General features: G+C 65.9%; 1 protein-coding gene across 1 annotated transcript in view; it reads right to left on the bottom strand.

The window, feature by feature from the left end:
* Window positions 1-13,062, bottom strand: part of LOC118018308 (fibrosin-1-like protein) — an 83,194-nt gene that overhangs the window by 66,976 nt on the left and 3,156 nt on the right. Inside the window, exons 3-17 of the mRNA XM_035016699.1 lie at window positions 12,377-12,422; window positions 9,545-9,863; window positions 9,239-9,459; window positions 8,449-8,517; window positions 8,067-8,281; window positions 7,225-7,275; window positions 6,938-7,033; window positions 6,323-6,391; window positions 6,162-6,191; window positions 5,899-5,970; window positions 4,627-4,759; window positions 2,433-2,510; window positions 2,135-2,218; window positions 1,722-1,920; window positions 3-734 (exon numbers count right to left, since the gene is read on the bottom strand). Of these exons, the coding sequence (XP_034872590.1) occupies window positions 3-734; window positions 1,722-1,920; window positions 2,135-2,218; window positions 2,433-2,510; window positions 4,627-4,759; window positions 5,899-5,970; window positions 6,162-6,191; window positions 6,323-6,391; window positions 6,938-7,033; window positions 7,225-7,275; window positions 8,067-8,281; window positions 8,449-8,517; window positions 9,239-9,459; window positions 9,545-9,863; window positions 12,377-12,422 (2,414 nt within the window). The remainder of the gene's footprint in view (window positions 1-2; window positions 735-1,721; window positions 1,921-2,134; window positions 2,219-2,432; window positions 2,511-4,626; window positions 4,760-5,898; window positions 5,971-6,161; window positions 6,192-6,322; window positions 6,392-6,937; window positions 7,034-7,224; window positions 7,276-8,066; window positions 8,282-8,448; window positions 8,518-9,238; window positions 9,460-9,544; window positions 9,864-12,376; window positions 12,423-13,062) is intronic.

Consider the following 13,062-nt stretch of genomic DNA (forward strand, 5'->3'; position numbering starts at 1 on the left):
GCAGGGCGCCCAGCGCGGGCAGGAGCGCGGCGCCGTCCAGGTGCGCGGCGGCGGGCAGGTGCGCGGCGGCGCCCAGGTGCGCGGCCCGCGCGCGCTCCAGCTCCTCGCGGCGCGCCTCCCGTAGGCGCTCTGGGCTGTAGTCGTGCGGCTCGCGGTCGCGGTAGGGGCGCTCGGGGGGCTCGAAGAGGGCGGCGGGGCCCGGGGCGGGGGCGGCGGCGGGCAGGGCGCGCCGGGGCAGCTCCAGGCCGCGGTAGGCGTCGCGCAGGGGCTCCCACGTGAAGCCCAGGCGCTCGCGGGCCGCCGGGCTGGGCCCGAGCTGCAGGGGCGCAGGGGGCGCGCGCGGACGCTCGGGCGCCGGGTGCAGGCCGGCCCCTGGGGGCTCGGGCGCGTCGCTGTCTTCCCTGCGCTCCTCCTTGACCTTGACGTCGCCCTGGGGCCGCTCGGCCGGCGCCTCGGGCGGCTTCCCCGGCTCTCGGCCCAGGAGGCCCGCCAGGCGGAGGCTGTCGCCCAGAACCGCCTTGCTGTAGGGAGATGGCGGGCGCGCGGCCAGCTTGGCGCCGTCCTCCTTGGCCGGAGAGCGGCTCTCCTTGACGCGGGGCTCGGCCTCGCGCTCAGCAGGGACCCCGGGCCCGCACGGTTCGCTCTGGCCGCGCAGGAGGAGGCTGCTGGCTGGGTGGCCCACGGGGGCTGCGGGCGAGGCCCGGCTCAGCAGGCGCGTCTTCTCCAGGAGGTCCCTGGGAGCGACAAGACAGACACCCTCACTCAGCCTAGTGGCAGGAGGGGCTTCGTGGAACAGGGTGCCCGGAAGCAAGCTGTTTGCCACCAAGTTCCCACTTGTATGACCTCAAGGTCCTTGGGGAGGTATGTGTGTGTTGGGGGGGGGGTCCCCACACCCTCACAAGGCCCCACAATACCCCACATCTCCCCTCCCCTCGACAAACAACTTGGAAACCAGCTTTGCAGCAGGACCCCAGAGCTCCCCCCACAGACCCAAGCCGCTACGCCCCTGAGGCAGGACAGACCCTCAGTGAGGAACCTGGGCCCCAAGTTCACTCTGGGGATGGGACCCTGGAGTCCTGCATTGGCTCTGGCCTACCATAGCTCCCCTTCATGAGGCTCCACGGCCCTGTGCCTCTAAGCCCTTTGCCCCGAGTCTGGGGGCAGGGATGAGGGTTGGCCCCCAGGGCCTTGGTAGGGAACCCCCGACAGGAGGGGCGAGGCTGGGAGCCCTCCTCTGCTCCTGTCCACTCCGCCAGCCAGCCACAACTCAACCACCTCAGGTTCCAGACTCTGCTGCCGACTCTGGAATAGGACTCCCACCTCCCCTGTCCCAGCTTAGCCCTGCTGCCCCAGGGCAGCCCGCTCAGCCCCACCCTCCCAGCCCGGGGACTCGCCCACAGGTGCCCCTCCCAGACCCAGCCCCACCTAGGAGATGCCGATGCTCTACTCCCTGCGAATGCTCTACTCCCTGCAGAGGCCCCGCTGTGGTCAGTGAGCCGACCTTCCCTGCTGCTGCCTCCAGGGGTGGACCTGCCCTCTGCACGGCTCCTGCCCAAATCCTGCTCCATCAGGGGTTCTCCACGGGGGCCCTCTCTCTACTGGGCTTTCCCAGCCCTGAGGGTACAGCAAGGGGGATCTCCACGCTGAGCTTGGATTGGCCCACACCCAGAGTTCCGCAAAGCCAGCTGGGGCCCACAAGAGCTGAGGGGGGTGCCACTCACCTCTCCTCCCTGCCCTTGTCCGGCTCTCGGTCGTGGTTGGTCAGGGCTGAGACCCGATCGGGGTCCACGGGCTTAGGCCATGGGGGTGGTGTGGGAAAGGAGGGTGGTGCCCGGTGCAGTCGGTTCCAGGCCTCGTGGGGGCTGGGCAGGCCATGCAGCACAGAGCTCTCCTTGGGGGCAAAGATGCCGCTGCCCTGAGCTGGAGAAGGGTAGGAATGTGAGGCCAGGACAGCTTCCCTGCCCCCACCGAGGGTGCCCTGTGGAACCGCAGGGCTGCTGGGGAGAAGCACACCATTCCTGCATCCCAGGGAGGTGGCCAGAGGGTAACAGTCGGGGTCTAGCCCAAACCCACACCAGGAGCCCGAGTGTGCGTGCATGCGGGTGAGCAGAGAGCAAGCTCGGTGGTCACTCACTCAGTGCGTGGCTCCCCAGGCCTCCGAAGGCGCTGCTGCCCAGGCTCCCCAGGCCCCCAAAGGTGCCCGGCCTGCTGAAAGGATCTGTGGGGACAACCTGGGCTCAGGGTTCTGCGTGGCTCATGCCAGGGCTCTCACCTGACTCCCCTCCTGTGACACCAGAGCATGGCAGGTGCTCCTATACAGTCTGAGGCATGTCCTGCTTCTTGGGGTCACCTCCCCACCCACCTGCATCCTCCCCCAGCCCTGAGGGCTGCAGAGGGCCAGCCAGCCTCCAGGGAGCAGACAGTGCACTTACCTGTCAGGTGACCGGTGGTCAGGAAGCTGCTGGGATGGGCTGAGGGTCCAAATGGGTTGGTGGTGGGATGGGCAGCACCTGTGGGGGCAAGTGGATGGGGGCCTCCTGTTTGTGGGTCATTCCCAGGGTGGGGACACCCCAACTTCCTCTGGGGACACGTCTATACCTCCCACTGGAAGCTCACGAGGGAGGAGGGGAGAGAGGCGATGGCAGCAGGGGCCCCAGAGGAGAAGGTGCCGAGAGCTACCAAGGCTGTCCTGAAGACACTGGCCCCAGGGCTTCCAGCTAGAAGCTAAGAAGCAGTGTCCTAGTGGATGCACCTGCTCCCGCGATGTCCCCCAGCCACAGCCCACAGGGGTCACCACGTAGTCAGCTCCACCATTCGCCGGCGGGCCCACCCTGCCTCTGCTGGAGCCCGGCCCGCAGCACCTCCAGGGCGGCTGAGTTGGCCCTGAGAAGGGGCTGCTGCTCTGGGGGGGCTGGCCCTGCCACTACACGCGCCCCTGGTTCAGGAGGGCGGATTCCCGGCATAGACCAGGATGGGGCCACACTCGTCTCTGCAGTGTCCCCCAGCTTGGGGGGACACCTGCTTGCTGGGGTGCCGCCGGCAAGCCCCTCCACCGCACACACGCAGTTTCTCATCTCCGGGAGCTCCCCACCAGAAAGCTAGCCGCTCTCCTGAATCGCTCGCAGGACATCAAACTGGAAATTAGGAAATAATTTCCTACACAGCCTGCTGTGGCGCTAGTGAAGATGTGTACCTGCGTGCGTGGGGGGATGCGCTGCTCTAAGAGCACACGCAGGGAGCCAAAGCCAACGAGCCGACAGGCAGGCGTCCAGCTCGGGAGCTGGGAAGGGCGGTAGCACAGACACGGGGGGAGAGACACCCAACCCCAGACCGGGGCAGAGCCTCGCCGCAGGACACAACGCCCGACAGGCAGGGCTGGCCGCTGGCGCCCGTGAGCCTGGGGCCCGGTCTGGGGGGCGTGCTCTGGTCGTGGGGACGGCACAGCAGGGCTGCGCTGTGGGTGGGCGGGGAGTCCAGGCTCCACATGGCAGAGGAAGCCTAGGCCCACTGCCTGGGCCCCACAATGAACGCACATCCTGTGGACTCCACGGACTGAAGCCCAGATGAGAGGACCTCTGCTTTCTCAGGGCCACCCCTCTGTCCGGAGGCCAGCCTGGGTGCCCTTGTCCACACCCAGCACCCCAGCCTGCTGACCGCATGTCCGGGTGGGAGGTGGCTGCAGGTGGAGGTGAGCGTGCATGAAGATGGAGCAGGGCAGTCAGGGAGGGCTGAGAAGGCGGCACCCGCAGGGCCCTGACCGCTGGGGAGGGGAGGAGCGGACCCCTCCAGAGGTGGGCCGTGCACAGCTGTGTGGGGTGTTCACACCGCGGGCCCAGACGGCCGGCCTCGGAAGCCCCTGCGTGTGAGGCTGGGAACTCGGGGCTCAGGTTCTCCCCTTTCTTGGACAGCAGCGCCTCGTGAACCTGACTCACTTGTGCTAACACTGGTTCACGCGGAGCGCCTGCTTCTCTTCTGGGAGTCTGTGGTTTGGGTGTGTGCGGGCAGAGGAGCTGCGTGACCCGCCCCCAGGAAGAGCCCTGGGCGCTGGGTCTGTGAGCGTCCCGGCAACACGGCACTTGGCGCGCGCCGTCTCGGTTCCTTGCCGAGGAAATGGGATGCGTCCTGGGCCTCCACAGGCCAGCCCTCAGCGGTCCTGCGCCCAGCTTCCCGCTGCTCTCACCCCACGCGCCTTTCCCCTTTGCTCATTCTGCTGCATCCCTTCCCTGGGACACATCTTAGCTGTGGGGGCGACCTATGCTGAGTCCTGGAAGGGCTCCCCATGATCCTCGAACCTGGGGGCAGCCCGGGGGCCCCAGCCTGGCAAGACTGTGCCAGGGCAGGCACAGGGATTCTTGGGGGCTTGCCAAAACCCTTCCTGGGCGATGGGCAGGCCGGGCGCAGGGGAGGACTTCCCCCTCAACCCCTGCCTTGGGTGGGGGCGGGGGGACAGCAGAAGCGGAAGCTCCAGGGCAGAGGGGGCGCCTGGAGAGGGTACCACACACGGTGGCATGGAGGCGGGGGATGCCAGGGGGTGCCCCAGGGCATCTGGAGTTGTCCTGCTGGAGCGCCAGCCCAGGGAACAGGCCGGACCTCCCCTTTCCTTGCGCTCTGGACAGGGTGCCTTACCCGAGCCAGAGAAGAGGGGCCGGGCCAGGTCCTGCGGGTAGTGGAATCCGGCAAACACGCCCGGGGCAGGGGGTCTGCTGGACAAGTCCAGCTTGGCGCCCACCTCCAGCTTGTGGGGGTCCAGCTGCATCTGCTGAGAGGGACAGAGCACATGCAGGGCCCGCCCGTCCTGCCAGGTGCTGTGGGTCATCCTACCTGCTGTGGTGGGAACGGGCCCTCATCCTGACCCAGGAGAGCCAGGTGCTGTCAGGACGCATGATGGACACAGGGGTGTCTCGTGCCTTCTGGGGCCTCTGAGAGCTGTGTTTACACTAAAGCACCTCAGTTCAGACATTACATTTTCACAGGTAATACTTTACCTGTGGTAAGATTTTGTGAAACCGAGTTGAAAGAGTGGATTCCTATACCTGTCGTTTTAAACATGCTTAGAAGTTTCCAGGGACTGGATTTGGCATCGCTATTAGCGTTTATTAAATAAGACAAACAAGCCTGTGGCTCTGCTGTGATGGTCCCATGAGGCTAAGCGGCCGGGCCGAGTGCTCGCTGGCGCTGCCCACCTCTGGCGCCCTGTCCCAGCAGTGGGGGTCTCTGGCCCACAGGGGCCGCCCCCGGGGCTACGCCCGAACATTTGCGGAGTGCAACAGTGCTTTGTCCTAAGACCCTGTGGACTTCTCGCAGTGCACGTTGGCGGGATCATTTCTGACAGCCGTGCACGGCGGTGCGTGTGACCAGAGATAGCAGCAGAGGGTGTCAGGACCCTTCTGGGTCGGGGGGCTGGGCCCCTGGCTGCCCCCGTTCTGGTCCGGGTGACCAGACCGCCTCTGCCCACCCTTCCCTGGCATCCCCAGCCCATGGCGCGTCCCCAGAGCACCCGTGGCTGCCTCTTCCTCATGTCATCTGGGTAACGGCCAGGGTGGCCACCTGGCACCACCCTGCCCCCTTCAGTGTCCCCCGTTCACTGCTGAGCACCCAGGCACACACAGCAGGTGCTCAATAAGTGCTTGGAGGAAAGGTCAGGGGACAGAACCGAAGGTCACGTGGATGGCTCAAATGATGTTGGTGGGAACGGCACAGGGTCAGCTCATCCCAAACCCCTGCCTGGGGGCATCCTGGGCGACCCCTACCACCCGGCCTCCTCCCCAGCCCTGCCCCGTGTGCCCACATGACGGGCACACGGTGAATGTCTGAGGATCTCAGACGCGGCCCCGAAGGCGTGCATCAGGACACCGTCTGACCCGCCGGCCCGGCCGGCAGGACAGGTGACCGGCTCACCTTTATCTTCTGCTGATGGTGGTAGATCTGCCAGGCGATCTGCACGTGCACGGCACACCACTTCCCAGGTTTCTATGACAGGGCGGGCCACACACTCAGCCACATAGTGGGGCCTCTTCCTTCTGCGCCCTCAGCACCCCCCGATTCCTGTTGTCGGGCACCCCTGGGGCCATCCGGGAGGCACCCAGAGTCCTCCTCAGCCACGACCCTCCCTCCCAAGGGCACAGGCACACACGCGCACAGACATGTGCCTGCACACTCACCCTGACCGTGGTCCGGTATGGGTCGGACACCTGTCACGACGGAGAAGGAGGTGTTAGGTCCAGGCTCTGGGGGGGGCCATGCCCTGCCACCATCGCCACAAGGGGACTGGGCTGGCTGGGGTGACCCCAGGGAGGGGAGGATGGGCAGTGCGGCCACCTACCCCGGGGCCTTTCTGGAGGAGAGTGTGAACAGCACTGGCCCGGCCTGTTACCTCGATTGGGTTTGAAGTCTGGAGGGAGAGAACAGGATGGGACAGAGCTGCAGAGCCCGCGCCCCTGCACACCGCCACCCGGGGGGGCCTGGCTTCCCACATCCTCAGTCCAAAGGTTTCTGCCAAGGTGGGAAGGGGCTCTCGACAAGGACATGCCTGGCTTAGGGGGCTGAGGCAGCCCTGCTCTGGGGAAGGTGAGAGGAGCAAGCCCAGTCCTCTCCCGGGCCTCCTGCGGCGTGGACGGCCCCGTGCTGGCCACCCCACACAGACCTCCCCTCTGCCCTGAGACTCCCCACGCCAACCTCGAGCACTCCCAGCTGAGGAATGACGCGTGAAGCCTGACTCCCGTTGTTCCCTGGTGACCCCCCTGCCGCTGCCTAGGCGGGGGTCCTGTGAGGCCCCGCAGGGAGTTCGTGAGCCCCAGCCCCCTCCTGCCGTGCGGCTGCACAACCACATCCCACCTGGCACGGCTGGCTCACACCAACACCAGGACTGCAACACACAACTGCATGGCGGGGGCTCCCATGTGCCCTGAACCCCATCCACCCCAGGAGCAGCTGGTACCTTGGGCTGAAAAGCACCCTGTAGGGACCCAAAGGGGCCTGGGTGTGGGAGCAGGGTGGGCAGTCCGGGGATGGCAGAAGAGAAGGACGGGAAAAACTGCAAGAGAAAGAGGGGGAGCGTTCCAGGGCCCCGGCTGGGAGCATGGACATCCTGGGTGGGGACGCTGGGCCTGGCCCCCTGCTCTACATGGAAGGGAACCTGACAAGGCTCTGGGCAGGCGCAGCCCCACCCTTTACCCGCGACCTCTAGCCCACCGGCCAGCCCGGTGACCACAGAGGGACACTCACGTTGGAATGTCGGAAGTAGGGGCTGTCCAGCTTGGGTGCGTACTTATCAAACTGGAAGGAAAGAAGCGGAGAGTGAGGTCTCCCGAGCCTGCCCACACCCTCCACTGGGCCCAGCACCCACGCCCCCATTGGGCCAGGTGGAGGCCCAGACGCTGTCCTGCTTCCGGCGGCTGGTGGTCTGCAGCCAGCCGTCCCCTGGGCTCCCTGAGGACACTGGCCCAATGCCCTGAACTGGCCCGTTGGGGCCCAGCTCTCAGACTGGGAGGGGCCCCTCCCTGTTCTAACGGTCCCACTGTGGGAGGTGCAGAGTGGCCCATCTGCACCATCCGACTGTACTGGCTGAGGCCCAGGAGGAGATACTGCAGCCATGATGGGGGGCATAGAGCCCAGGGCTGGTGGTCAAGCAGGGACATGTACCTAGGAGCCCAGCGACCTGGCCCTTCACAGACTAAAGCCTGGTGGCAATGGACTCTGCCCCACACAGCAGCTGGCTCCAGAGACGAGGGCCCAGGACCCAGGGCCCACCGGAGGGAGTCCTGGTCCCCCCGCCCTCTCAGCCCTCAGTCTCCAGACCTGCTGACCTGCTGCTGACTGAGACGCTGAAAACCCCATGTGAGTACGACTGGCCCCAAGGCCGTGCCCCCCGAGTGTGGACGTGGGGCACCCGCCCAAGCCCACAACAGGGAACCTCACGACAGGACCCAGAGAAGGACCAGAGGGAGGCGCCAGGTGGCCAGACGGGGCGGCCTGGCCGCGTGCGTGCGGAGAGCGTCTGCGTGTGCCTGCTGTGTGTCCCGCCGCCCGGGCCGCCCCCCGCCCACCCGCACGGGGGGCCTACGCACCGGCGGGGGTGCGGCGGGCGGCAGGAGCGGCGTCGGGGGCAGCCCCGCGGGGAAGGGGGCAAATGTGTGTTGGTGCTGGTGTGTGTGCTGGTGTGTGTGTTGGTGCTGGTGGAACTCCGCCCGCAGCAGAGCCCCCGGGCCCAGGGGGGCGCCGGGCCGCTCAGCGCTCTGGACCAGAAAACGCGCGTTCAGCTCTTGCCTGAGCAGCTCGTGATCTACAAGAGAAAAAGAGAGAGAGACGGAGAGGCACGTCGGCCGCGGGCTCCGGGCGGGGCGAGGCGGATAGTCACCTGGCACTGGTTTCGGCAGGCCAAGCCGTGGTGGCCGCTCGCTAGGTGCGGGCCCCAGGGTGGAGGTAAGAGAGGTGCCTGTGACCAAGTACCAATCAGAATCCCCGAATGAGGCTGGCAATACATGATTGGCTGGCTGAATGAGATCAACAGGCTGGCATCTAAAGGCAAGAGAGAACACCGTGAGCCCCCGGTGCCCCCCAAGCCGGCCACAGGGGAGCCCTGCCCACCCCCCCACCCCCCCCAGCCCAGCGTCCTGGTCCCATCCCAGGGCACCAAGCTGCCCGGACCTGTGGTGGGCTGCTCAGGATTTTACAAAGAACGTGGAGACGAGACCCCTGGGAGAAATCTTCAATGACCTGATATTTGGCCTTGAAGGGACACCTGCCAGAACCAAGCAGGAGGGAGAGGCCAGGCTGCTGCGGTTCACCTGGAGACCCCCTACTCCAGGACTCAGCTCTGCATGCCCCGTCGTCCCAGACCCACTAAGGATGAGGGACTGCAAGGGTCACAGCAGGCCCTGGAAACCTTTGTTGGCCCAGCGGCGGAGCCGCTCCAGGCGCCCCTCCCCTTGACTAGGCCTGGCAAGGGCTCAGGATGCAGCAGCGGATGCATCTGCTTCCATGTGCACATACGGGGCACCCCTGCGCCTGCGTGCGCGTGCACAACCCAGGCCGACAGCGGGCAGTGGGACCCCCTTGGGAAAGGCGGCCTGCGGGGGCCAGGGCCCCGCCGTCAGCCCCTGGGGTCCGGGAGCAGGTGCGGGAGGCTCTGCCCCGGGAGCCCGCACCCCTTCCCCGGGGAGCCCGCGTCCCTCCCACCTGCCCAGAGGTGAGGATCAGAGTGCGGGGGGCGGCGACCCCGGCCCCAGCCAGCACCTACCGGCAGGGTGTCCTGGGATGACCAGGCTGTTGGCCGGCAGCGCCGGGGGCGGGGGCAGTGTCGGGGGGGCGGCGAACATGGCCGCCGCGTGGTGCTGGTGCTGGGCCTGCGAGCGGAGCGCCAAGTGTGAGGTAGACAGGTGGGGGCCCGGCCCGAGAGGCGACAGGGACGCGTGCTTCGCGAGCCCGAGGCTGGCGCTGCTCCCGGCGCCGCTGCTCCTGCTGCGGGGGGCGGGGGCTCAGTGCCTGGGGGCGGGGCGTCCGCGCGGCCCCGCCCCCGCCCCGCGCAGGCCCCTCCCCTCCCCACCTGAGGCTGTGCAGGCCGTTGTGCGCAGCCTGGCCTTGGCCCGCGAAGGCGCCCAGGGGCAGAGGCACGTGCGTCGGGAGCGGGGCGCGGGGCTGTGGGGGCGCGGGCGGCGGCTGCGGGGTGAGGCGGGGCAGGGCGGGGGCTTCCTTCTTGACCGGCGGGCTGGCCGGGGCGCCTGGCGCGGGATCGGCGGGGGGCGCGGGGCTGCGCACCGTGGGCAGGAAGGGCGGCTCGGCGCTCAACTCGCGGCTGCGCTCCAGGCCCGAGACTTTGGGCGGCGCCCCGGCCTTGGCCTCGGCCTCCTCGCCCAGCGTGGGGCCTGCGGAGAGAGGGCCGGAGTGAGCTGGGCCTGACTCAGGGACAGTGGCAGCGAGGTCATAGCCAGGGCTGGGCCCCCACCCCCCACTCCACAGGGGCCAGGGCTGGGGCCCCTGCTGGGGCTGGGGAAGAGGGTTGCCGGCCCAGAGAGCCCGCAGTTTCCGGAAGGGGGGCAAAGTGCAGCGCACGCTTGGCCCAAGCAGGGCATTGGTCCGAACCTGATGCCCGCATGGACAGGCCCTTCCTGCCACTGTGCAACACGCGCGCTAGAGGCCTGCGTTCTTTTCGAAACCACCCAGGTGACCCATGGCCTGAGCCCTCTTTGGGCCCATGACCTGGGAGGCCTCCGGAGGACTGGCCTCGCTGGGACCTGGTGGGAATAAGTACCCGCAACTGCCGCCGTCCAGGTCATCTCCCACCCTCGCCACACCCACTGTCCAGGCAGATCCAGCCGAGACTGCTCCCCTTGGAGCTGTGTGTGTGCTCATGACCTTGACCTCCTCCTACTCATTCCAAACCCGCCTTTCCAAGCAGTGTCTCAGGTCACGTGCCCAGAGGTCAGGCGGATCAGGAATCCCCAAGGCAGGCTAGGCAGAGGGCGCGTGTCCAGCCACAGGAGGCTTTGTCTGGAGCGGACCGCGGCCCAGTTTCCTAGGAGTGGGAATCCAGGTTCCTGATTGCGGTCACCCCATTTGGGCTGTGGGCAGATTTCATGTCCTCCTGGGGCCCATGTGGGCACTTGCCACGCTGAGTGGGGCAGAGAGCCTGCAGCTGCAAGGCCGTGGGACCCGGGCCGGCAGCGAGACCCAGAGGACTCTTCTGAACCTCTGGGACGTCTCCTCCCCTGGCAGAAACTGGTGGCAGCAGGAAATGGCTCCTTCTGCCTCCTCTTGGGTGACACCTCCTGCTTTAACCAGCAGCCCGCATGTTTGCTCAGGGCCAGAACTGGGGAGGCCACCACCGCCACGAGAACGGGGACTGAGGCCTGATGGCTCATGGCACCATCTCTACCCACCCGCTCACAGCTGCCAAGGGCTGCCGGCCTGGCACTCTGACCTCTCTCTCCTCCATGTTTGTGCCACCTCTTGCAAAGTAAGCACAGCCATGAGGATGGAAAGAGGCAGGTGTGGGCTGGGCAGAGCTGTGTGCGGCCAGTGCCCTGGCCCTCCTGCAGCCTCTCCCCTCACTGGGGAGGCATGAGCACTACGGGTGGTCACCCCTGCTATGAGCCTCCCTGGGCACTGCAGAACCCTGACTGGTTGCCCGAGCTCTGCCTACACACGTGCGTGAGTGGACCTGGCAGTGGGCTGAACTGTGCCAAAAAGCCCTGTCCAAACTGTGGTCCTTAGCACCTGTGAATGTGACCTAATTTGGAAAAAGGGTCTTTGCAGATGTCATCAAGCTAAGAATATTGAGATGACACCAGTCTGGAACAAGGTGGGCCCTAGACCCAGTGATGGGCGTCCTTTGAAGACAAAAGGAGGAGGCCATGGGAGGTGGGAATGACACCCAGGAGGAAGAGGAGGGAAGGAACCTCCCTTAGAGTTTTTGGAGTGTGGCCTTGCCAACACCTTCATTTCAGACTTCTGGTCTCCGGACCGTTGAGAGGGTAAGTGTCCATCCATTTTGTGATTATTTGTTGAAAAGGACACAGTTCTGTGTTACACTCTGTGTGAAATTCTCTCCCAAGACCAGTCTGGCATCCCCTACCCTGACTCTGGCATGTGTAGGCTTTGCAGAAATGCTTTGATCTGAGGATGAGGCTTCTCCACCTGAAGCACGGGGAGACCATGCCCTGCTCCCAGGCCAGTAGGACTGGTCACTGTGGGCCCCCACCTGTCTGTGCTGCAAGGCTGTTGCGTCCAGTCCCATCTGGACAGAGCCTTCCAAGCAGGCCCCTTCTCTGTGCTGGGTCCAGTGACCCTGGCAGACTGGGTGACAATGGCCTCTCCTGGCCTTGGATGCTAGGGAACTCACTCTCTAGAGCAGTGCAGACCAGGAGAGCTTCCTGGCACCATGTGCCTGTGCTACCATGTGGGGGCCACCGGCCAGGGGGTGGGGCTGCTGGGCAGGGATCTAGTCCCTTCATGGCAATGTTAGCCATGTATGCAGTGGTGGCCCTGGCAGCCAGGGGTGCCTCAGCAGGTGCCAAACCACGAGCTGCCAGTTGTCACCAGAGCACCTGACCCCATGAGCCTCGGGAGGGTCTAGGAACATGCCTTGCTAACAGTTCTGGGGAAGGGGCAGGAACCCCACTTTGGGAACCACTGCTCCAGTGCTGGCCCTGCTCCTGACTTCTGCTTTCCTTGTAGCTTTTGCTGGGGGGGTGGGCTGTAAATCACAGCACGTAACTCCTGCCTCAGGCTCTGCATCCAGAACCTGACCCATGATACAGCCTAACCTGGAGCCCACTCTCTTGCCCCAAAAGGCCCACTGTCCCTTCCCATGATGACTTCTGGGATGTGTCCTGTCCCTTCCTAGAGGTGAGGAGGTGAGGCCAAGGAACATGCTTACCTTTATCGGCTGCTGGGGCAAAGAGCTTCTCGGAGCCCACAGATGCCTGGAAGACAGAGAGGAGGGTCAGAAACAGAGGGGATGAAGGGCCTGGGGGTGAACTTGGCTCTTACCCTGCCCCCAGGACACAGGTCTGGGCAGGTTTTGTGCATGTGAGGTCTGCCCGGCCTGGCAGAACGTGTCCTCCTGTGTCCACAGCTGCCACCCAGGAGGGTGACCATGCCCAGGCCTGGTGCAAGCACGTGGGCACACAGGTCACTCAACCCAAGATCCGGGACTCGAGGATGCTCAGCAGAGATGTGGGGGTTCAGTGTGGCCCTGCCAGTGGGGGGCTGGCACTTGGGAACTCAGGTACATCTTGGCAGGGCCAGCCCCAGGAACCCGAGGACTCCGCTGGGCCTGGTGCCGGAGGATGGAGTAGAGCTTGGAACTGAACAGGCTGCAGGATAGCACCCACCACACTTTGCTCTAAGTCACAGGTCTGGGGAACCACGGCTGTGACAAAGCACTGAGTGTCCAGAGCAGAGCATCCTACTCCAAGTGGTTTCTGATGGACCTCACCTCTCAGCCCCTCTCCTGGGGGGACGCCCACATGCATGCAAGATGGCGCGATGTCAGGGTGAGGACGTGGCCCTGCGTGGAGGACTCTGCCACAGCTCACAGGAAGGAGCTCCATAAGACTGCCC

Source organism: Mirounga leonina, unplaced genomic scaffold (assembly GCF_011800145.1).
Source record: "Mirounga leonina isolate KUSES-001 unplaced genomic scaffold, KU_Mleo_1.0 Mir_171, whole genome shotgun sequence".
NCBI lineage: Eukaryota > Metazoa > Chordata > Mammalia > Carnivora > Phocidae > Mirounga > Mirounga leonina.